This window comes from Nymphaea colorata, unplaced genomic scaffold (assembly GCF_008831285.2).
Source record: "Nymphaea colorata isolate Beijing-Zhang1983 unplaced genomic scaffold, ASM883128v2 scaffold0001, whole genome shotgun sequence".
Lineage (NCBI taxonomy): Eukaryota > Viridiplantae > Streptophyta > Magnoliopsida > Nymphaeales > Nymphaeaceae > Nymphaea > Nymphaea colorata.
In genome coordinates, this window is record NW_022204507.1 from 2062831 (window position 1) to 2088044 (window position 25214).

Below are 25214 nucleotides of genomic sequence, written 5' to 3' on the forward strand. Positions count from 1 at the left end.
ACCAGTCGAACAAATGCTAACCAAGATGTTTCAGTGAGTGAGGTTGTCTCTTGTTCATCAATTTAACATTAATATATTCGAGAAGCTCCAACTCCCAGAAGCATTACACAGATTGTTGTGCACATCTTTCCGCCCTTGGGTGCCCAGTAAGTTACAGGAAGTAGTTCTCTGATTGAACCTTGCGGTCACGGCAACATAATGACCCTCAACAATTAGCACAAAACACAAATTGGTCAACACATTGGCCTCATCTAACCCTTGAAATTTTGACACTGCCCTCTGAAAAACCACACTTCTCGCTAGATTGTTGAAGACCTGTACTGAGATGATAACAATTAAAATTATTGCCCCAATGGAAACTTGCACCAAAAGAATCAGCAGGATCCTTAATAAGGATTTCCCGGCAAAAGCTTTTGAAATTCTACAACTCCTTCCTGGTGTCTTCACATAAATTTTACATAATTCACAGATTCACCACAGCACAGAAAGATGTGGGACCAGTGTAGTAATACTTCAGTCTGTCCGTTCAAGTACATTCTGCAATAAACTTGTTCGTACACCAACCAACAAAATTCTGGAATTCAAAAATTATGCCACAGCAATGACCTCAGTGAACAGTCGAGGTAGCAGAGACCCACGCCTCCAGCATTTTCGAGTGCTTCTCCCTGCAATATAATTTCCACATTAAAGGCACTTCAAAAGTACCTCAAACATGTTCTAATCAAGCTCCTTTTTTGACCCTTCAAAACAGTGAAACTTCATCCAAGGTTCCATTCAACACCCAAAGGTTTAAATTTTTAAAACAAGGTAATGATAAACATAATAGAATGCCAAAATCTATGCTAAGCTTTCTAACGTGTCCTTGTGGCCAAAATCAGAAAACAAAACCAAGAACCTCAAAATCAGAAAACAACAGAAACTGTGCAGAGCACCAATCAAACCAGTAGACTTCATTTATAAGAATTCACTATTGCTGCATAAGATTAATAACTTGTAAATTGATGCACATCCAAAGTCTTCTTCTTCATAACAATGTGCATGAAAAATCATGAATTACAATAAATCAAAAGCTTGAAATGAGGAATTTAATTTGGACGGGCTTCAGGCGTCTCATTTAAATACACATAAATTGGCTTTGATATTAGTCCATCATAATGAACGTATTAAAATGTACTTTCAAAAGAATAAATAGCATTCCATCTTAGTTTAGTTTCTGAGAAAGTCACCACTGTTGCACTAGAAGCATTAGCACTAACATATAGAAAACAATTATCACAAATTTATGTCAAAGCAACAAACATGTAGTGCAGAGACCCAGTCATGCTAATTCAGGCAAGGCACAGAGATCTCGTAGTTACTTTTGGTTGTCTCATGGGTGTGGGATGTGGGAGCTGGTGCAGGAGCAAGCATTCTTCAGAACTACCTGGGTGCATGTGCCGTAAGTGTAAGTGTGTGAGAGTGTGTGTGTAATTAATTAATAAACAATATAATAAGTATATTTTTGGCTGAAAATCAAATTTCATTAAAAATGTCATTTTAGTCCTTTTTTTAAATTTTACGTTGAATAAAGTTTTTTTTAAAAATAGTGGCAGACCTTATCGTCCTTTTAAAAGGATGACAGCCTGTTTTCCTTTTAATAGGTAGACAGGCCTGTCGTCCTTTAAAAGGATGACAAGCTGGTCAGAGAGAAAGAGGCTTGGTCAGAGAGAGAAAGAGAGAGAGAGAGAGAGAGAGAGAGAGAATGGCCGGGGAAGAAAAAGAGAGAGAAAAGGAGAAAAGAAATGGAAGGATAAGAAGAGAGGAGAAAAGAAAGAGGGAAAGAAATTTTTTTGCCAAAAAAAGAAATGGGTTTGGTCAACAACAAACGTGTGTTGACCATGCCCAGGTTTGTGTCAGAGCCACACCCTCGTCCAAACCTGCATTGTGTCGATAAAGGTCTGGGTCCCTTTTCGAAGAATCTGTGACATAACTTTTGGAACAGCAAATGTACATAACCAAGAAAAGATGAACAAAATAATCATTCTTGATAGAACAGAATGTTCATGCCAGATGACACCTCCACAACTAAAAAGAAGCATAAGTTGTGGAACTTACGGGTGAAGATCATTTGAATGGACCTCCTTGAACAGATTAACATAAAAGCGAAGGCCCTCATGGCTGACATCTCGGCAAAGGAGACCTTCAAAATAAAGACACCTATAAGCAACCCCATAGCATACAGATAATAAAAAGCTGACTGGCATCGCAGTATAGGTAAATGTACAACCTCTACTTTCAGCTGCAACAAGATGCTCCTTTGCCAATGCAGGAGCAATCCCTAATGTTCGTGCAGCATCACTTGCACTTATCCCCAATCGAAGGGCATCAGGTCTTACCACAAGGCTTTCAATTCTGGCAAAAACCTAAGTTGGACAGAATACGCAATGGTTGAGAGCTTTGAAAGGAAGAAAAAGTACCACAAAATTGGGACAGCAAAAGGAAAACATATGGGATATAATAATCCATAAATAACTTCTTGCAGTAAAAAAGAATGACAATATTAAATGTGAAAAAGTTTACTCCAGCAACTTCTGCACCAAAAAAGATCTTCAAATAAACCCTTCACTAGAATTTTCGAAGTTAGTGCGAGGAGTACCTCCTCATCACTGTGCGTCTTGTTCTGTATGACCTTGACTCCACTGTCAAATTTTCTGAGCATTACAGGACTGCAAATAGGAAAAGACACAATAATAAGAACAAAACACATTGCCTCTCAGCATAAAATGTGTACATACTTGGATCCAAATAAGAACATGAAGTTCTTTATTGTCTCCTTTTCCACAGTAATTGCTAGACAAAATAGCAGCATAGGAACCTGAATGCGAGTTCAGGTAAGGTTCTGGTGTGCATACACATCATATTTCTCCCAAATCGCACAAGCTTGTAGCATGTCTTCTGGAGATATTAACTCTGCCAGGAGTGGCCGATTAGAATGGAGAAAAGACACCTAAGAAAAATGCTGTAGTAAACAAGTACCTGTTCCTCTAGCACGGTTAAAGAGACAATATGCATCTATCAACGCAACCATTCCTCCCGACCTCTCCAGATGCCCTTTGATAAAATCTGCCAACTGCAGAACAAAAAATTAAACATGAAAATAGATGGCATATTTGAACCAAATGTACACTGTGAGCAACATACATAATGGATCCTGCTGACGGCAGGGAGAGAAGAAGAATCAATAAAGACCAAGCAGTTAACATGACATGACATTGTAGCCACACGACAGCTATCATTGGGGCTGTAAACAAATAAAAGGGAAACACAAGTGTAAACCTCATAGGTCCCACAGCAGTTTCATAAAGGCACTTTGAGCTCATATTTTAAGCCCACCAAGCCTGCTTCTTTGAGATTTAAATGGGAACCCAAACGACATAACTCAGCCAAAAACATTCAGACTGCCCGAAAAAAGGTCTGAGAGTAGAAGAACAGTAAAATACAGGATCACATTATCCATATTTCAACTACGGAAAGAGGACAACACAACTTGAGGATGATCATTAGAATGACCTAAGAGAATACCTGACGAGATAGTTGCTGATGATACAGAGCACCAGCTGTTTCTTTCGTAACAGGAGACACAATTCCAACGCTTAGAAGCCAATCTTGCATGTCCTGCTTCGAACCCATTTCTTCGTCGGTTGATGCATTGGTAGCAGATGGACCTGCTAAAAGCTTTACTCTCATTTTCTCAGCGAGCAAGACCATCTCTTTAGCTTTACCCTGAATGCACAATAGTTTTCAGCCACAAAATGGAAACAGCTCCCAGTTATTACACTTTTTATAAGGTGGAAAAAGAATAATAAATGCACAACCAGCAACAAGATTTTACCACCATTTTGTTGTAAATCAGAAAATTTTCGAAAGTATAATTATATAACAAAGCCAATTATTGGGGCAGGTTGTACATCAGTGTATGACAATAACCTAGTGGATTTACAAAATGCATATTTTACAAGTATTACCCATCCCAATGCTTGATACTAGCATGACCTAGTTCAACCTAAATAAAGCTAAAAACTAAAGAATTCCGTCCCAAAACACCAATACCTTTCTAACCTTATTTCTGTAAAATGAAATCATGATTTTGATTTTTTTAAGTTTTTTTTTTTTTTTAATGTATATAATTGGAACTAGTCCAATGGCTAGTTCTCTCTAGGCTTCCCCTTCTTCTCTTGTATAAAAATCTCACTATTCATTGTACAAAGAAGGCTGTTATGAACAGCAGTTTTCTAGTAATTGACTAAAGGATCCTTATTCTCCCACTTGGCCTTGGTGCCTATTTTCTGCTTAGTGACTGTTGAAGTCACATTTTCATGGTATCATAGCCCTGTTGGGCTGATTCTTCATAGGATTTCTAAAGTTGGGTTGCTGCTTCTATTTCTGAAGACTGAATCATCAGACTTCTACCTCTTCGTCGCTATCATTCTCACGTTGCGCACCACCTGTATGTGAAATCTTCTCAAAGACTGCCTGCTTCTAAGTTAAGTTATCTTCTATTCCTTTCTGCTGCACCTCTGAGAAAGGATATTCATCCTAAACAGCACCTCAACATTCAGCTGTTTTGATCTTGGTTTACTGCTGCACTCCAAAGTATACATCCAATTCTAGGCAGAATATGGTCTGAAGCTATTCTAGCCTCAGTTTTTGAAACTGATTTCTCTAAATGTGAAGAAATCAGCTAATCATCATCCACCAACTGTTCGGTGAAACGTCCAAAGTATTACTTAGTCCTCTATAGCAGCTTTCATGGAGGATTCCAAAATTTCGATCGAAGGAGGGAGCTTTCATGCTTCATACAAGCTCGATGGAACTAACTATACGTTATGGGCTAAAGTTTGGAAATACACATCAAAGGAAAATGCTTATGGAGCTTCATAAGGGGTATGTCCATTCCTCCTTCTCTCAAGTTAGCTAAACTAGAAAATGAGATTGAGAAAGAATTGGATAAAGTAGAAAGACAAAATGCTATTAATGAATATTATAAGAAACTAAATGAGGGAAATCAAGAACTGAAGAATTAAAGAATGGATTTATGAAAGCATCGAACCTATAATTGCCCAAAACCTCATGTACTATGAGAGGGCAAGTGAGGTATGAGAATACCTCAAAGGAATGTTTACCCAAAAAGACATGGTCCGGAAGTATCTATTGATTTAAAAACTCAAAATATCAAACGAGGAGAGAAAAATGTAAGAGATTACTTTATGAAAATCTCTAGTGTTTGGAATGAGTTAGATCAACTTAGCCCTAAACTAGAAAAGGTTTGCAAATGTCACGCGATTAGAAGAGATAAAGTTGATGAATTTAGATTTTTTTAATTTTCTTCAAGGGCTAAGACCCGAATTTGGACAAATAAGATCAGACCTATTGTCCTTGACTTCTTCTCCACTTATTCATGAACTTCTTACCCAATTAAGTGGAGAAGAGACTAGAATGAATTTATCCAAAGAAGAAATGAATAGTATTTTCATTTCCAAACAAGAAGACAAAGTTATAGCCGCTTCTAAACCTGAAAACAACATTAGAACTTATAGACCCCCTCATTTTAAAAATCAAAATAAAGGAAGGTTTGTCATTTTTTTCATGAACTGGGTCACATAAGACCTAATTGCCCAAAATTGAAGGGGAACAACAATGAAGGACGATCACAAAATTATGGAGGAAATTTTCATAGAGGAGGCTTACATTCTCAAGGTGGGCAACCCTAGAGAATTTGATCAAGCTCTCAAGAAAGTTGCAAATATTCAAAATGAAGGATGTGATCTTGCGTCAATCTCCTCAATGTTGAACCAAATTATGACGGCTCTTCAACCTATGATAAAGGAGTCAAATTTCGGAGTTCTAGCAACAACGACATCCACCTCCAACACTTCTGGTATGGTCCCTTGGCTTTTAGATTCTGGTGCTTCATTTCATATGACACCTAATATATCCTTTTTGACCAAGTATGAACAAGCAAAAAAGGAATCAAATGTATTTACCGCCGATGGAATGACTTTGAATGTTCAATGAGTTGAAAATTTTGAAAAAGAATTTGGAGAAAAACAAAAATTCTTCATACCAAAAGTTAGTTATGTTCCTAAACTTAATCTTAACTTACTTTTTGTCTCTCAAATTTCAAGTCATTGTTTTGATATAGTTTTTCTCACCAAGTAAATATTTTGTGTAGGATCACCAAACCGATAGACTGATTGGAGTAGGTTTTAGAAAGGGAGATCTTCACTACATGAACAATTTATTTATTCCCAAAGAAAACTTTTGTAACCACGTCAAAAATGTTGACATCAATGTTTGGCATCAAATATTAGAGCATCCAAACATTAAAAAATTATCTTTGATGACTTTTACCAAGGATTTTTGTATTGAGAATTTTAAATGTAATAATTATATACATAGGAAAATGAAATCCTTATCTTCTGGACAAAGAAGTTTCTTTACTTCTATGCGCTTTGAGCTTGTTCATTCAAAAATTTGCACAACTTGGCACAATTTGATGCTAAATTAAAAATCCTAAGAACCGATTCCAGAGGTGAATATATTTCAAATGAATTTAAAAGTTATTTGAAAAACTATGGAATAGTTCATCAAAAATCACTCAACAAAATGGACTTTTTGAAAGAAAACATAGACACATGGTACAAACAACAAGAACCTTACTTATTGGGAAAAATATACCTACAAACTTTTGGGCTGCAGCCCTTGCCTCGGTTTATCTCATAAATAGAATGCCTTCAAAAGTTTTAAAGAATACGACTCCTTTTGAAAAATTATTTAAATGTGAGCTTGATTTCAATCGACTTTGAATTTTTGGATACAAATATTATGCTTTAAATGACAAGACTTACAATCTGAGTTCACAAAGGTTATTGAACCTTTATTGATTATCTGAGAAACAAAAAGGCTATAAATGCTATGACCCAATCAAAGACAAAATCATAGTTTCAAGAAATATAAAATTTAATGAAGAAAATGGATTTGAAAAATGTAGAGAACCACAAAACAACAATGATTATTCTTTTCTATTCAAGTATCTCTCCCAACTTGATGATGAAATGTATGATGATATTGACGATAGTAATATTAATGATAGAAATGATGATGGAGTATCCAAAGACATAATTACATATCATAGAAGAAACTGGCAACAAAACATAGGTGAAGAAGAACACCATGAAACTCTTGATCTTCAATTCCACAAGAATTTACTTCAAATGAAGAAAATCTGAGAAGAAGGCAACCCAATAGGTTTGTGTCATTTGAAACATTAACCCCAACATATAGAGCTAGAATCATTGCCATTCACTCTCACTTTAAAGTTTAAACCATCTACATTTAGTGAAGCCTCAAATTATATTAAGTAGAAGAATGCTATGTTACAAGAATTAAATGCCTTGAGGAAAGCTCAAACATGGGAAATACAAGATTTACCTATAAGAAAAAATACAATTAGATGCAAATGAGTATAAAAAGTAAAAACAAAAAGTGATGGATCTTTAGAAAGATAAAAAGTTAGGCTTGTTGCTAAGGGATATACTCAAGAATATGAAATTGACTATGAAGAGACATTTGTTCATGTAGCTAGAATGACTACTGTTAGGACTCTTATTGCATTAGCATCTATTAGAAACTGGAACAATTATCAAATGAATGTTAAAAATGCATTCTTAAATGGAGATCTTACAGAAGAAGTTTACATGGATGCACCACGAGGTTTGCGACTTCCACAAGGAAAAGTTTGAAGACTTAAGAAGGCTCTATATGGTATCAAACAAGCCCCTAAAGCTTGGTTTGATTGATTTAACTCTGTTATCTCTAACTATGGATTCCATTCATGTTTGATTGACACTGTCTTGTTTGTCAAGAATACTACTGCAGGTATCATAATCCTCCTACTATATGTTGATGACATGATCATTACAAGTAGAGACAAAGAAGGAATTAAAAAATGTAAGAACCTACTATAAAAAAAAACATTGAAATGAAAGATTTGGGTTTCCCAACGTACTTTTTGAGAATTGAGGTTACATATTCCACTAGAGGCTATTTTTTATCACAAACTAAGTTTACTGTAGATATTATTGTTAAGTCAGGTATAACATATGATAAAATTACGGAAACTCCTAAAGCAATAGGAAGCAAAATGAAGATTAATGATGGAGTTCCTCTTACAAATCCTACTCCTTACCGATAGCTTGTGGGATCTTTAATGTATCTCAGCATCACCTGCCCCGATATTGCTCATGTGGTTCATACAGTAAATCAATTTCAACATGCTCCGTCAACCGTTCATAAGAGAGTTATTCTTCCCATCATTAGATACATCAAAGGGACAATAAATAAGAGAGTATTTATGGCTTCTTCTTCCTCTCTAAACTTAATTGTTTATACTGATGCTGATTGGGGAGGAGATCCAAATGACAAAAGCTCAACCACTTGATTTTGCATTTTTTTAGGGGAATCACTCATCCCATGGAAGTGCAAAAAGCAACATAATATTTCTCTTTCTTCTAACGAAGCTGAATATTGAGCCATGGCCTCCACTATAAGATTTTGAGTATCGAACTATAACCCACGATTAGTTTCAGCAAAGGAAAGGTTAAGAGAGAACAAGAAAAAGAAATGAGGAAGGGAGGTGAGTGCTTAGAGTCTCACGCAACCCATTTATATAATGATCCTTCTACACAATTTACAAGAATCCAGAATGAAGCAATCACAATAATCTAGAGTCTAGAATGAAGCAAACACAATAATCTAGAGTCTCGAATGAAACAATTACAAAAATTACAATCATGACCCTACCTAGATAAATGTGATCAGATATAGTTAGACATGGTGCCAAACCATATACAACTTGAGGGAGGATGATAAGATGTTAGATATGGATGAGACTAGATCCAACATCTTATCATCCTCCCTCAAGTTGTACATGGTTTTGCACCATGTACAACTTGCTTTTTAGAAATTAAAATCGTTGATTTGTTAGTCTTTTTGTAAATAAGTCTGCGACTTGTTCATCTGTACGAACATAAATAGGCTGAATCTCCTTGTCTTCCACTTTTTGTTTAATAAAATGTTGATCAATCTCAATGTGCTTTGTTCGACCATGTTGTATGGGAATAAAATCAATGTTAATAGCGCTTTGATTATCGCACATTAACATTGATATTTTAATCTTTTCTCCAATGTCCTCTAGCAAATGTCTAACCATGTAACTTCAACAGTACCGCAGCCATACATCTGTATTCAGCTTCAGTGCTGAATCTTGCCATTGTTTTTTGCTTTCGACAACTCCAAAGACACAAGGTTACGTCCAATGAAAATACAAAAACTAGAAATAGACTTTCTTTGATCGGGATCTCAGCCCAATCTGCATCTATGAATGCCATAAGTTGATGTCCAACAGTTATATTTCCACTCTTACCATAAGCTAAGGCATCTCCTGTTGTCCCTTTTAGATATCTTAATATTCTTTTGATAGAATCCATGTGAGTATCTCTAGATGCATGCATAAATTGAGATACTTGATTCACAGCATAAATATTATTTGGTCTAGTGAATGGAAGATATTGGAGTGCCCCAGCAATGCTTTGATATTGTGTAGAATCTTCATATAACTTCTCGTCCTGAGCACTTAGTCTTTGATTCCAACATGCTTACAATTAGACATACCTGTCTTTCCAATAGATCCAACGTGTATTTTTGTTGTGTCAATGTGAGACGATCATTGTGCCTATCAATCTCCACTCCAAGAAAGATTCGTAAATCACCAAGCATTGTTGTGTTCTAGCTCATCCCCTGTTTCTAAATCAATGGTCAGGCATCTTACGCCGGAGCAGATCAAGGAGAAGCGCCGAAAGGGAGTTTGTTTCCATTGCGACAAACCCTAGGCGCTTGGGCACACATGCGGATGACTTCATATGTATTTGGTCGAACAAGGGGATGCAATGGAAGATGAAGAAGAAACGCTATAGGAGGAAGAGGCAAACAGGAAAACGACGCTAGATGGATCGCCTGAGATCTTCTGGCATGCCTTGATGGGGGATGAGGTGCCTCAATTAATGAGGGTAGAGGGGCGACTGTGTGGGCAAACAATGAATGTGCTGGTGGATATGGGATCCATCCATAAACTTCATCTCTGAGAAATCAACGAAGCTGCTGGGCTGAGTGGTATAGAGACAACCAGCATTCGATGTGGTGGTAGGAGATGGAAGCACGCTGAAGTGTAGTAAAGAAATACTGAAAATTCAAGGACACAGGTTTACCGTAACCCTCTTCACATTGGCGATGGCTGGAGCAGACCTGGTGTTGGGTATATACTGGCTACGAGGTCTAGGAGAGGTGGTCTAGGACTTTATTGGGATGAAAATTCACTTCAAGAAGAGGGAACAAGGACCATTTACATTACAGGCTAAGGCCAAGAATCCAGTGGTTGAGGAATCTGCACTCAAGATTATGAAGTAGTCAGCAGCTTCATTCTTGTTAATGAAGGCAATCGAGTCGGATAGGAGAACCGGAGAGGAGTGGCTTCACAGAGCGAAAATCAACCCTTCAAGGCTGCAGAAATTGATACACGATTACATGGAGATCTTCGCTGCTCCTACTGGCCTGCCTCCCCCCCGTGCGAGTGACCACGTATCATCTTGCAGCAAGGCATTGAAGCAATCAGGTTGAAACCACATTGCTACAGCCGAACACAATGACAAGCACTGGAAGAATTAGTGCAGGAGATGTTGGAGCAGGGTATCATTCAACCTAGCCATAGCTCATTTGCCTCACTCACCTCGTTGGTTCAGAAAAAAGGATGGAAACTGGTGGTTCTGCATTGGATTACCATGCCCTAAATGCAGTACCGATCAAAGACAGGTTTCCAATCCCTATTATCATCGATCTCTTGGACGAACTGCATGGAGCTGCTAATTTTTCAAGACTGGATTTACGCACGCAGACTGTCATCAAATCAGGGTAGCTCCGGATGATGTCCCAAAAACAGCCTGCCATACTAATGATGGACACTATGAATTCAGGGTCATGCCCTTTGGCCTGACCAACGCACCAGCAACTTTTCAATCAATCATGAATGACATATTCCCCCCTCCCCCCCCCCCCCCCACCCCACTCCTACGCAGGTATGTGTTAGTATTTTTTTTTTTTTGACGACATACTCATATATAGCAGGAATGAAGAGGACCATGTAGAACATCTAAAGAGGTTGCTGTCTCTACTGCACCAGCATCAACTCAGGGAAAAGTTGTCTAACTGTTCATTCAGGGCAACATAATAGCCTACTTGGGGCATATGATTAGTTGCAGGCAGGTGAGAATGGAGGAGAAGATTTCAAAGGTGAGAGATAGGAGGACTTCTACAACTGTTTGAGAGTTGAGGACCTTTTTAGGACTTGCTGGATACTACAAGTTCGTGAAGGGGTATTGGATGCCAGCGGCACCCCTAACAGCACTGACAAAGAGAGGAAAATTCCTATGGACACGGCAAGCCGAAGATGCCTTCACTGCAATAAAAGGGGCAGTAACGTCTGCGCCAGTCCTCATGATGCCAAAATTTTCAAGCGCCATTCATCGTGGAATCTGATGCATTAGACATGGGGGTGGGCGCTGTTCTCAATCAGGATCAGAACCCCATCGCGTTTTTCAGCAAGGCCATGGGGGTAGCATTCACCGCAAGGTCAGCATATGAGAGCGAATTGATAGCCATCGTGTTGGCTAGTACCAAGTGGAAACATTTTCTGATGGGCAGACGCTTTACTGTTCTTACTGACCATAGTAACCTGAGATATTGTTTACAGCAACAGAATTTATCAGCTACCTGCAGAAGTGGGTCTTGAAGCTCATGGGATTCGATTTCGAGATACAATACCAAAGAGGAAAGGAGAATTCAGCAGCAGATGGCCTGTCCCGGGCTGCCACTGCTACTGCCACTTACACTACCACTACCACAGCCATGCCAACGTCTGCCCTCTTAACGTTGTCTCATATTCAAGTCGAGCTGTGGAACCAGATTCGACAAAGCCACCAAAATGCCCAATCAGTGCAAGAGATTAGGGAATGTTTGAGGAATGATCCCCTAAGGTGCTATGGGTATATCATTGGGAGGACCCCTACCTGTATTTCCAATGACGTATCTTCATTCCACCTGAGATGGAGCTACTGCAGGTGCTTATGACCCATTATCATAATTCCAAGGTGGCAGGGCACGACGGGGTGGAGGGAACCTACCGAAGAATGCAAGACACCTTTCTGGCCAGGCCTGAAGAAAAATATTCAGGACTTCATTAAAAACTGTGATACATGCCAGCGCAATAAGTATGAAACCATGAGACCAGCCGGCTTCCTGCAGCCTCTGCCCATACCGGAGATGGTGTGGGAAAATATTTCCATGGACTTCGTCGAAGGTCTGCCATCCTCCCATGGAAAATCAGTCATTCTAGTAGTTGTAGATAGACTGTCGAAATATGCCCATTTCATTGCTTTTGCTCACCCTTTCAGCCAAATCTATTGCTAAAACATTCCAAGACAGCATGGGCAGACTCCATGAAATGCCCAGGTCCATAACCAGTGGCCAAGATCCTTTATTTCTGAACACCTTCTGGAAGGAGTACTTCCAATTGCAAGGAACCAGGTTGCAGATGAGCACAGCATATCATCCGCAGACGGACAGGCAAACGGAGGTGATTAATCGATACTTAGAGACATATCTTCAATGCTTTGCAGGGCAACAACCAAAAGTTTGATCTGACTATTTGTCGTGGGCTGAGCAAGCATATAATTCTCAGGTTGACACCGTTTGAAGCTGTTTATGGAAGGCTCCCACCCGATATCAGACGATATCAACCTGACACTGCCAAGGAAGCATCAGTGGACCTTCATCTTTGCTGCCGAGATGCCATTTTGCAAGACTTGAAGCACCACTTGGAACAGGCCTGAAACAGAATGATCATCCAATACAATCACAGGCATCGTAATCAGCAACATGAGGTGAACTCCTGGGTATACTTACACAGGCTGCACAAAACAGCAGCACTCAACTCCCCAACAGGACCTAACAAACTCTCAACCATTAAGTAAGGCCATACAAAGTAATACGCAGGATAGGGCCACTGACCTATGAACTGCAGCTGCCAGAGGGGAATGTGATACACCCTGTTTTCCATGCATTTTAGCTGAAAGACTGTCCACAAGAGATCACAGGTTGGTCTGACGGGACCCAGGTTGGCCCAACGGGGTCTGATTCGGCCCTATATGTTTTTTTAGTATTATTTTTATTTTTATAATGATATTATGATATATATTTTATTATGATTAATTATACTTATGTATTGTTTTATATTTAAAAACATATTTTTCATTTTAACGGGCCAGGCCAGGCACGCTCGAATTTCAGGTGTCAGACCGGGCTTGGGCTGCAGTTACGAGCTGTGACCCGGCCCGACTCTTATCGGGTTGCGCCGGCCCGATGCCCAGTCTAAATAAAGACATCATAGTCACAAAAAATATTTCGGAGTTTTAAACGGCGAGGTTTTTTTCGGGTAGAGCTTGAAAAAAAAGGAAAAAAATAGGAAAAACAATTTTGAAATATTGGATCTTTCATTATTTAAACCCTGTATCTCCTTCACTTGTAGTGATTTATCATTCACTGAATGAGTGACGAACTGATTTAATCTGACAACATAAAGAAGATTGTAATGTCACTTTGTATATAAACAAACCATTCAAAATCTTACTCATTCTTTATGCTTTGGGATACTCACGGACAGAATGCAGTCAATTTGATAATGATCGAGTGACATTGCTTCTTCAGTCCGAACAAAGGAATCAGTTAGATATGATGCAAAATGGACCTTGTTCTATCGTTGATCAGAGATTTCTATATGAAAAATACGAATCGTACAATTCCTTTGTTGTGGGGTCATTTGCCCACGAGGGGTAATGAGAATAATTATAAAATGGATTGCAAACTATGCCTAGATATCGGATAAATGAATTTAAAAAAAAATTAAAAAAATCCTAAAATGAGGAAAAGATAAATGAGAAACTAATAAGATAACATTAAAAAAAGTACATAACGTAACACCATAAATCTCATTTCATCTTAAAAAAAATCATAATTCATAAATGATAAAATCATAAAAGTAAAACAAAGACAAGAAAATGAGGCCTTATCTGAATAGCTATGCACAACAACATAATATTTATTCACCAAACATTGAATCACGTCTATAAAGTATGAAATATTAACTATTATTAAGTTATAGAGTTATCGTATATTAACCCCTTCTATAGAATTGAAACGTCGAACTAAAAAATCAGTCTTCAGCCGAAGGGCTATGCACAAAATATGGATTCCACAGAAATGAAAAAATCAGAAATAAACATAACGCATTAACTATTCCAAGGCACAGAAAATCCAAAAACAAAAACTAAAAAGTTTCTAATGGACAGAATGCATAGCTCAGTTTCTAACGGGCAGAGTTTCTAACAGACAGAATGCATAGCATAAAAAGACCAAAACAACCAACAAAAAGCCAATGCACAATAAACTAAAAAATCCAACACAAATACAGTGAAAAATCCATCGTTTGTAATCAAATCCGGCCGCTGTGGCTGCTTTTCGCAATCGGAGGTCTGCTGGGTGCTGGAAAATGCACCTTTCCGTCGGCAAGTACCACCGTTGACGCTACCGCTCACCGGAAATCACCCAAGGGAGAAACTCGTCGGAAGTCAGAAATTTACAAAACCTAAAATGCCGATGAGTTTTTCCCCTTTCTTCGTCGACTGATTTCCTATTTGTTGATGCAGGCTTTTTAACTTTTAACTTTCAATTTTTATTACATTTATTCTGCATCTACCATTAATTTTTTTAAAAATTACAAATGATGCCACTGTTTGTCCAAAAAAAAAACACATCAAAAAAGATGCAAAAAAATGCGTTTAAACATGTTTTTTTCATTTCGACTGTATTTTTGAAAAAAAAAATGTTTTTTTTTTGTTTTTCTGCGGCAAGTCAAAATTTTGGGTTTTTTACATGTTTTTCCAAAAAAATATCATGTTTTTGTGACTATGAATAAAGTCCAGCGAGATACCCTCCCAAATGCAAGAGGGAATTGGTAAAAGCTGCAGTAGGCCAGCAGGCTTGAGGGTTTCATACTTGTGCCTTTGGCATGTGGGACAGCTCTTGACATACACTCTTGCAACTCTTTTCAGACCCGAACAGAAGAAGGTATGTTTGGTTCTTTGATATGTTCCCTCCACACCTTGATGCCATGCTTCTATGGTATTGTGGAACTGAAACGGCAATTAACTCACTAAACTAGATTGAGGGGTATAAAAACACAGTCCTAGTTGTTAAGGTTGTACGAATTGGATCAGGTCTGCCTAGACCCAATCCATCTTACCTACACACCAAAACATAATGGGCGGTGGCATACCTGTAAATACTTGTTGTTTTTTGTATTTACTTGTAACATAAATTAGGTTATATCAAAGACAAGGAGGAAGGGCCACGGTTGCTGCCCTCTTTTCTTTTCCCTCTCTCTATTGCACGTGCAGTCACCTCTTCTTCTTCTTCTCCTCTTGCATCTACAAAAGATTCCATCCAGTGGTTTGGCATTATATCTCAAAATCTTACATGGTATCAGAGCAAGGTTGTTGCCACTGAAATTGTCCGGTAAGATTCTCTGCCCTAATTTTTGTTTTTCTGCCCTAACCCTAAAATCTTTGACCTAACCCTAAAATCCTTGATCTCTGCCCTACCCTAAAATCCATGCCCTAATTTCTGTTTTTCTGCCCTAACCCTAAAATCTTTGACCTAACCCTAAAATCCTTGATCTCTGCCCTAATCCAAAATTCGCTGTTTTTTTTGGTTGCTATCGTGACCCAGTACCTACCATAAGTCTTCATCCTTATACGTTTAGCCTCAAAATCCACCATGGACCATCACAACCGCAATTCTTCCATATTGTTGTCCAGTTTCCTCTCTCAACTCATTTCCCAACAGTTGAATTACACCAACTATTTGACTTGAAAACGTCAAATAGTCCATTTCATCAAGAGTTACCGTCTCTATGGGCATCTCAATGGCACCACACCTGCGCCACCCGAATGGATCAAGCGAAAGGTAAAGAATGCTGCAAGGCAAATTCAAGAAACCGTTGCTGAAATTAATCCCGAATATGAACGTGGATGGCACATGATCAATCCCTTGTAGCATATATCACCTCCATTTATCAGAAGAAGTCTTCTTCTGGCGGGTGTTGATGATGATCTTTCAGTTGTGGAATGTACAAGCTACCACGTATTCTCAAGTATCAGAAGCGAGATTTCTACAACTCAAGAGGCAATTTCAGGATATCAAGCTAGGAACACGTTCAGTTTTGGAATATATACATGAAATCAAAAATGTCAGTGACCAACTTGCAATCATCGGGCACCCAGTCAGTGACAAGAACAAGGTACAGCAGACTTTGAGTGGTTTGGGGTCAGATTTTGATGTTTTCTGCACTGCTTTAAAGGTATTACCTGTTCTTCCCTCTTTTGAAGACCTGAAAGCAAAATTGATTAAACATGAAGCAAGTCGTGTACAACGACAAGAATTATTTCCTTCTGGCAGTCACAATGTGTTAGTCACCAGGACCCATGCTTTGCAAGGAAGCCGTGATAGGGTTTGGAACTCACAGGCAGGCATGGGGAAATGTATTCTTCCAACGCTAAATACAAATGCTCAGGCAAATGTACCAAGAAGGATACTACTTGCTTTTATTGCAATAAGAGAGGTCATGTGAAGTCAGAATGTTGGTATAACCCTCGAAACAAGGGAAACAAGTCAGACGTGACAATAAGGCAGCAGGGTCAACTGTATCGAACACGATTGTAGCATCGAACATTCCTTCTGATGTGCAACAGATTTTAATGACAGCCTTGTCTAAAGTCAATCTTAAGCAAGATGAAGAAGAACAATGGTATGTGGATTCTGGTGCTGCAGCCCATGTGACCGGTGACGCAAGTAAGCTTTCTAGTGCTCTCCCTTATTTAAAAGGCTCAGTTGTCACAGGAGATGGTTCTCATCACAAAATATCACATATTGGAAATGCACACATATCCATGGCTCATTCCTCCTTTCCTTTAAAGAATGTTCTTGTTGTTCCAAACGTCAAGAAAAATATCATTTTTGTGTCAAAGCTTATTGATGATATTCATTCCTCTGTTGATTTTACTCCTTCTGTTTATGTCAAGGATGCTCAAACTAAGAAGACATTCGTTGAGGGTGTTCGCAAAGGAGACATGTACGTCATTGAAGAACCTCCAAAGGTGTCCAAGTCTTGTGTTTCAGATTCATCTTTTCCCAGTCATAGTGAAGTCAATATAGCAGAGTATGATGAGCCATCCATTTGGCATGGTCGTTTAGCACATTGTAGTCAGTCTTTCATTCAAAGTCTTGTTGCAGACGGACTATTACAAAAGTCTAGTCTAAGTCCAGTAAATGAGTCTAGCATGTGCTCAAGCTGCCATATTTGTAAGAGTCATGCTCTCCCTTTTCAGTCAATAAATAAGCGAGCTTCGAAGTTATTTGATACCATATATTCTGATGTTTGGGGGTCTGCTCCTATTTCTTCTTCTTTCGGGAGTAGATATTATCTTGTTTTTATTGATTCTTATTCTCGTTACACTTGGATTCACTTCATGAAAATCAAATAAGAGGTTTTCCGCTTGTTCACTCAATTCCATGTCTTGGTCCAAAACAAATACTCTAGTAATATCGTGCATTTCCAATGTGATGGTGGTGGTGAGTTCATTTCAAATGATTTTACTGAGTATTTACTCTAGTAATATCGTGCACACCTTCATCTACTCAGACCAACAACATGTCTTCACCTACTCGGTTTTTAGGAGTAGTGTATACTCGACGATCAGTTTCAGCAACTGCTCCAGAAACTGTCCTTGCTTGTCCACGTAGATCAAAACGTGTGTGGCACCCTATTGATAGATGGGTAAGTCATGATAATTTCTCTTTGGATTTTCAGTCTTTTATAACAGAATAGAACAAAAAGGTGGAGCCAAAATGCTATGAGCATGCATGCAAAAGCAAATATTGGGTCGAGGCCATGAACAAAGAAATGGCTGCCTTGAATGAATGTCAAACTTGGGAGATTGTTCCTCGTCCACATGGTAAGAATGTAGTGGGCTTAAAATGGGTTTACAAACTCAAATACAAACCCGATGGCAACATTGATAGATATAAGGCTCGTCTTGTGGCTAGAGGCTTCACTCAGAAGTATGAGGAAGATTATGATGAAACTTTCAGTCCAGTCATCAAGATGGGAACGATCTGTGTTATCATCTCTCTTGCAGTCTCACATGGATGGACTTTATATCAGTTGAATTTTAAAAATGCTTTCCTTCATGACTTTCTAAAGGAAGAGGTATACATTGAACAATTCCCAGGTAATGCTACCAATGATCCAACTCAATGGGTGTGCAAACTATAAAAATCATTGTATGGGCTTAAGCAAGCATCTCGCTCATGGTTCGCTAGATTTTCTCTTCATATACAGCAGGTTGGTTTTCTCCGAAGTTCACTTGATCATTCCTTATTCATATATCATGCAGGTGAAGTTACCACTTGGCTACTCATATATGTAGATGACATAGTTCTTACTGGAAATTCTTCATGTCATATATCTCATGTTAAGGAGGTATTGAAACAAGAATTCAAGATGAAGGACCTCGGCGAACTACGATATTTCTTGGGTGTTGAGCTTGACAGAAAATGTGACACATTAACTCTTATGTAACATAAATATACTCTTGATATTTTGGATAGAGCAGGTATGACAAATTGTAAGCCCATAAATACTCCTAGTGTTCTCAACACAAAATTGAATGCATCTGATGGGACTGATGCAAACTCAAATCCTAGTTTCTATCGAAGTATAGTTGGCATGCTGCAATATCTCACCTTTACACGTCTAAACATAGTGTATGCAGTGAATCAAGTATCTCAGTTTATGCATGCACCCACAGAAGGGCATATGGATACGACCAAACGCATTTTGCGTTACCTCAAGGCTACTCTTGGGGATGGACTCATTTACACAAGATAGTCAACTATTTTGAATGCACATAACATTTCCATCTACACTGATGCAGACTGGGCAGGTGATCCAGACGATAGACGATCAGTTTCAGGTTATTATTTCTTCCTTGATTCCAATCTTATTGTGAAGTTTGTGCGCCTAGGATCGGGTCTGTCCAGACCCGATCCAATTCTTTTATATCCACACGCCCCAATATACTAGGCGGTGGCATACTTGTAATTTTTTACATATTTTTGTACAAACTATTGTAATCTGATTAGTTATCTTAATATAACAGTGATTAAGGATTGCAGGGCGTCTCTAACGCCAACTGCACCTTCTCTTCCATCGGCTTCTACCTTCTCTACTCAATCACTCTTGTTTCAGGCTGGAGAGACACAGATTTCTGGAAAATCTTGCATGGTATCAGAGACAGGTTCAGCATCGTCCTTCGGTAAGTGGATTCAGTCCTGGCGTGATTTGACCTAAATCCTATTTCTGGCATGATTTGCCCTAAATCCTATTTCTGGCGTGATTTTCCCTAATTCCGGTACTTCCCCTAAATTTTACCTCTGTGTTATCTACCCTAATTGTGTTCCATTTAATTTCTACATCACATAATCCTCTAATCCTTCTTGCCCTAGTTCTGTCCAAACTCCAAACCAAACCCGTTTCATTATTCCTCTTCGATTTTTGTTCTCGTTATTCAGCCATGGACCAGCGAAATTCCTCTCTTATCCTCCAGTTTCCTCTCCCAACTTATCTCCCAAAAACTGAATCACAACAACCATATGACTTGGAAACGTCAAATAGTCCCATTTATTAAGAGCCATTGACTCTATGGACATATCGATGGCACCACTCCAGCGCCTCCAAAGTACATCGACCGTGAAGTGAAGAGGACTGTAGTAGCAGATCAAGCTGATGGGACGCCGGCTGGGACTGAGATCAGATTTGAATATGAAACTCTTACTGAAAACAACCCTCAGTATGAAGTTTGGCTGGCTCACGACCAGTCCCTTGTTGCCTACATTACTTCTACTCTGTCAGAGGAAGTATTGGGAGGCGTTGATGATGATTTAACAGCTCTAGAGTTGTGGTCTATGCTTGCCACGACGTACTCTCAAGTATCGGAAGCACGATTTCTACAATTAAAAAGGCAGTTTCAGGACATCAAGCGCAAGACGCGTATAGTTTTGGAATATTTGAATGAAATAAAAAAATGTAAGCGACCAGCTTGCTGTTATTGGACATCCGGTCAGCGACAAGGACAAGGTGCAGCAAGCTTTAAGTGGACTGGGAATAGATTTTGACATATTTTGCATAGCTTTGGAAGTTCTACCTGTCCTCCCATCCTTTGAAGATCTGGAGGCCAAGTTATTTCAGCACGAAGCTAGTCGTGTACAGCGACAGAACTTGATTTCTTCCAACAGCCACAATGTACTGATTAAAGGGACACGCAACGTGCAAGGGAATCGCACCCGTCCTTGGACTCCTCAGGCAGGAATGGGAAGCGGTATTCTCCCAAAACCACCAGGCATGAATACTACATCTACCACGCCTAGAAGGGTTCCTACTTGCTTCTATTGCAACAAAAGAGGGCATGTAAAATCAGAACGTTGGCACAACGGTCAGAACAAAAATAACCAGATCAGGCGTGAGAACAAGGCAGCAACAGGGTCAGCTTCATCATCATCCGGCTCAAATGTGACATCAAATATTTCAGCAGACGTGCAGCAGCTTTTAATGACAGCCCTATCTAAACTCCAGTTGAAACAAAATGAGCAAGGAGAATGGTATGTGGACTCTGGAGCAACAGCCCATGTTACTGGTGACACACGTAATCTCTCTAGTGTTTTCCCTTATTTAGATCAAGGCTCAGTTGTCACGAGAGATGGTTCCCATCACACAATATCGCACATTGGAAATGCACAAATATCTATGGGTCGTTCTTCCATACCATTAAAGAATGTCCTTGTTGTTCCAAATGTCAAGAAAAATATTATCTCAGTGCCCAAACTTATTGATGATACTCATTCCTCTGTTGAATTCACACCATCTTCTGTTTATGTCAAGGATGCTCGAACCAAGAAGACATTCGCTGAGGGCACTCACAAAGGAGATATGTATGTCCTTGAAGAAGCTCCAAAGATGTCAAAACCTTACCTTTCAGATTCATCTCCGAGACATAGTGAAGTTAATGTCGCAGAGTATAATAAGTCGTCCATTTGGCACGGTCGATTAGCTCATTGTAGTCAGTCTTTTGTTCGGAGTCATGTTGCAGACGAACTCTTAGATAAGTCCAATCTGAATTCAGTTAGTGAGTCCAGCATGTGCTCGAGTTGTCACATCTGTAAGAGTCATGCCCTTCCTTTTCAATTAATCAATAAAAGAGCTTCAAAGGTTTTTGACACTATATATTCCAATGTTTGGGGGCCCGCTCCAATTCCTTCTTCTTCCGGGAGTCGATACTATGTCATTTTTATTGATTCATATTCCCGATATACTTGGATCCATTTCATGAAACACAAATCAAAAGTTTTCCGCTTGTTCATTCAATTTCATGCCTTGGTTCGAAATAAATACTCCAGTGATATTGTGCATTTTCAATGTGATGGTGGTGGTGAATTTATTTCAAACGAATTTACTGAGTACTTACTAAATCATGGGATCACTAGACAAATCTCATGCCCGCATACACCTCAGCAAAACGGAATTGTTGAAAGGAAACATAGGCATATCGTTGAAAGTGTGCTCAACATGATGCATGACACAGATTTACCTATGACGTTGTGGACCGAGGCTTTTCATACGGCTGTCCATGTTATAAACCGACTGCCATTGGCTTTGCTTGATGGAAAATCACCATTCTTTCTATTACATCAATCACCATTCTTTCTATTACATCAAGAACAGCCAGATTATGAGGAATTGTGTGTTTTTGGATGTGTGTGCTACGTGCATATTGATGTTTCCTTAAGGACCAAATTTCAAGATCGTGCTGTTTTATGCAGATTTATGGGGTATGCAGAAAATTACAAGGGCTATAGATGTTACAATCCTAAAACTGGGCGTGTGCATATTTCACGGCATGTTGTTTTTTATGAAAGCAGGTTATAGGATCCAAAGGCGTCTTCTGTGACACTCAATGACAAAAATGAGGTATATGATACTTTGTTACATGCTGAAATTTTAAGACAAGGAATGGAAATGTTGCCTGAGCAGAGAGAGCAAGTTGTTGATGAGCCCGAAAAATTTGTCAGTAGTTCCTTGGACAGCACCACTTTCTTGGACAACCTGCCTTCATCCTCTCAGCCCAATGATCCACCTATAGATAACCGCTTCTCAGGCCTAGTGTATTCTCGGCGGTCAGTCCCTACTGCACCTCCACGTAAGTCACAACGCGTACGACATCCTATTGATAGATGGGTGAGCTATAACAAATTTTCCTTGGATTTTCAATTTTTTATGACAGAAGTCAGCAAAAAGGTGGAACCAAAATGTTATCAACATGCGAGTAAGGAAAAATGTTGGGTTGAAGCTATGAATGAGGAAATGGCAGCCTTGAATGAGTGTCAGACTTGGCAGATTGTTCCTCATCCAGATGGTAAGAATGTTGTGGGCTCCAAATGGGTTTACAAACTGAAATATAAGCCTGATGGTAGCATAGATCGATATAAAGCTCGCCTTGTGACGCGAGGCTTCACTCAGCAATACGGGGAAGATTATGATGAAACATTCAGTCCGGTCATCAAGATGGGAACGATCCGCGTAATTATTTCTCTTGCAGTCTCATATGGATGGACTCTCTATCAGTTGGATGTCAAAAATGCCTTCCTTCCTAGGATTCTAAAGGAAGAAGTATACATGGAGCAACCTCCCGGCTATGCTACACATGATCCTCAAAAATGGGTATGTAAGTTACACAAGTCTCTATATGGGTTGAAGCAGGCTTCTAGGTCATGGTTCGATCGGTTTTCTCATCATATACAACAAGTTGGTTTTCTTCGAAGCTCTCTCGATCACTCTTTATTTATCTACCATACCGGGGAAGCTACCACTTGGTTACTTATCTATGTTGATGATATTGTTATTACTGGAAATTCTACTTCACATATATCTTATGTTAAAGATATGTTGAAGCAAGAATTCAAGATGAAGGATCTCAGCGAATTACGATACTTCTTGGGTGTTGAACTTGACAGGACAGATGATAGATTGACTCTTACGCAGCACAAGTATACTCTTGATATTTTGAACAGGGCAGGCATGATTAATTGCAAACCCATAACCACTCGTAGTGTTCTCAACACTAAATTAACTGCCTCTGATGGAACTGCTGCATATCCCAATCCTACATTCTATCGCAACATTGTTGGTACGTTACAATACCTCACTTTTACACGCCCAGACATAGTATATGTTGTAAATCAGATCTCTCAATTTATGCATGCACCCATGGAAGGACATATGGATGCCACTAAGCGAATCTTACGGTATCTCAAAGCTACTCTTGGAGATGGACTAGTCTACTCAAGAGGCCCCAATGTTACGCTTGGACATTGCATTTATACCTATACCGATGCAGACTGGGCAGGAGATCCCGATGATCGACGATCAGTTTCAGGTTTCTGTCTTTTTCTTGATTCTAATCTCATTTGTTGGAGCAGTAAGAAGCAGCGCGCAGTTGCTCGATCAAGCACTGAGGCAGAATATAGAGTAATGGCTGCTGGGACAGCTGAAGCATCATGGTTACGCCATTTGCTTGGAGAACTCAGCCTTCCTATTGTTCAGTCATCCTTACTATGTGACAACCAAAGTGCGATAAAAATTGTCTTCAACCCCGTTCTACATAATCGCACCAAACACATAGAGATTGATCAACACTTCATCCGTCAGAAGGTTGAAGAAGCCGAGATCTTGCCTACTTATGTACCCACCAGTGAACAAGTAGCTGACCTCTTCATCAAAGGACTCACAGGACAACACTTTTGGGAATTGAAGAACAAGTTAAGCATGATCAAATCTCATGCACAACTTGAGGGGGGCTGTTAAGTTTGTGCGCCTAGGATCGGGTCTGTCCAGACCCGATCCAATTCTTTTATATTCACACGCCCAAATATACTAGGTGGTGGCATACTTGTAATTTTTTACATATTTTTGTACAAACTGTTGTAATCTGATTAGGTTATCTTAATATAACAGTGATTAAGCCATTAAGGATTGCAGGGCGTCTCTAACGCCAACTGCACCTTCTCTTCCATCAGCTTCTACCTTCTCTACTCAATCACTCTTGTTTCAGGCCGGAGAGACACAAATTTCTAGAAAATCTTACACTTATTTGTTGGAATAGTAGGAAACAACATGCAGTTGCCAGATCCAGCATTGAGGCAAAATATAGGGCAATGGCTGCAGGCACAACTGAAGCCTCATGGTTATGTCATCTGCTTGGGAAACTCTCCCTTTTCATTGCTCAGTCATCTTTATTCTGTGACAACCAAAGTGCGATCCAGATTGTTTTCAATCATGTTCTACATAATTGTACTAAGCATATAGAGATTGATCAACACTTCATTCATCAAAAGGTCGAGGAATACGAGATTGTTCCTACTTATATAGCCACATCTCAACAAGTAGCTGATCTTTTTACCAAGGGGCTCATAGGGTGGACTTCGAACTTGTATTCTAGCAGTTTGAGGACTCATTTCTGTTGGGTGGGGTTCAGCACCTTTTGCAGCACGCAGCAACGCAAACTACTATGGTCAGTGTGCATCAAAAATTTGCTCTCTAGGAAGTAACGTCTCTACTTTTGAACAGCCATGATTAAGCAATTAACTCCCTTTCATATGCTAACTTACCCTCAAAATTTTTGCCCATCACTTTGCTGAAATATGCTATTGGATGTTTGTCTTGGGTTAGAACTGCCCCCACATCCAAATCTGATGCATCGGTCTCTAGGGGCCTTCATTATAGCTTCTTTCAGTTGGAACAAGGCTCTCAGCCTATCCCCACTCCATTCCCATATATTTCTCTTAATCATATAAGTTAAGGGAGCAGCTATTCTCCCAAAATCCTTCACAAACCTACA

The 25214-nt window shown here is 39.2% G+C and overlaps 1 protein-coding gene across 1 annotated transcript in view; it reads right to left on the reverse strand.

The window, feature by feature from the left end:
• Window positions 1-382: 382 nt before the first annotated feature.
• Window positions 383-25214, reverse strand: part of LOC116267852 (vacuolar protein sorting-associated protein 36) — a 31381-nt gene continuing 6549 nt past the window's right edge. The window contains exons 2-8 of the mRNA XM_031649781.2: window positions 3562-3762; window positions 3016-3109; window positions 2892-2949; window positions 2636-2705; window positions 2267-2402; window positions 2095-2179; window positions 383-665 (exon numbers count right to left, since the gene is read on the reverse strand). Of these exons, the coding sequence (XP_031505641.1) occupies window positions 608-665; window positions 2095-2179; window positions 2267-2402; window positions 2636-2705; window positions 2892-2949; window positions 3016-3109; window positions 3562-3762 (702 nt within the window). The 3' untranslated portion in view covers window positions 383-607. The remainder of the gene's footprint in view (window positions 666-2094; window positions 2180-2266; window positions 2403-2635; window positions 2706-2891; window positions 2950-3015; window positions 3110-3561; window positions 3763-25214) is intronic.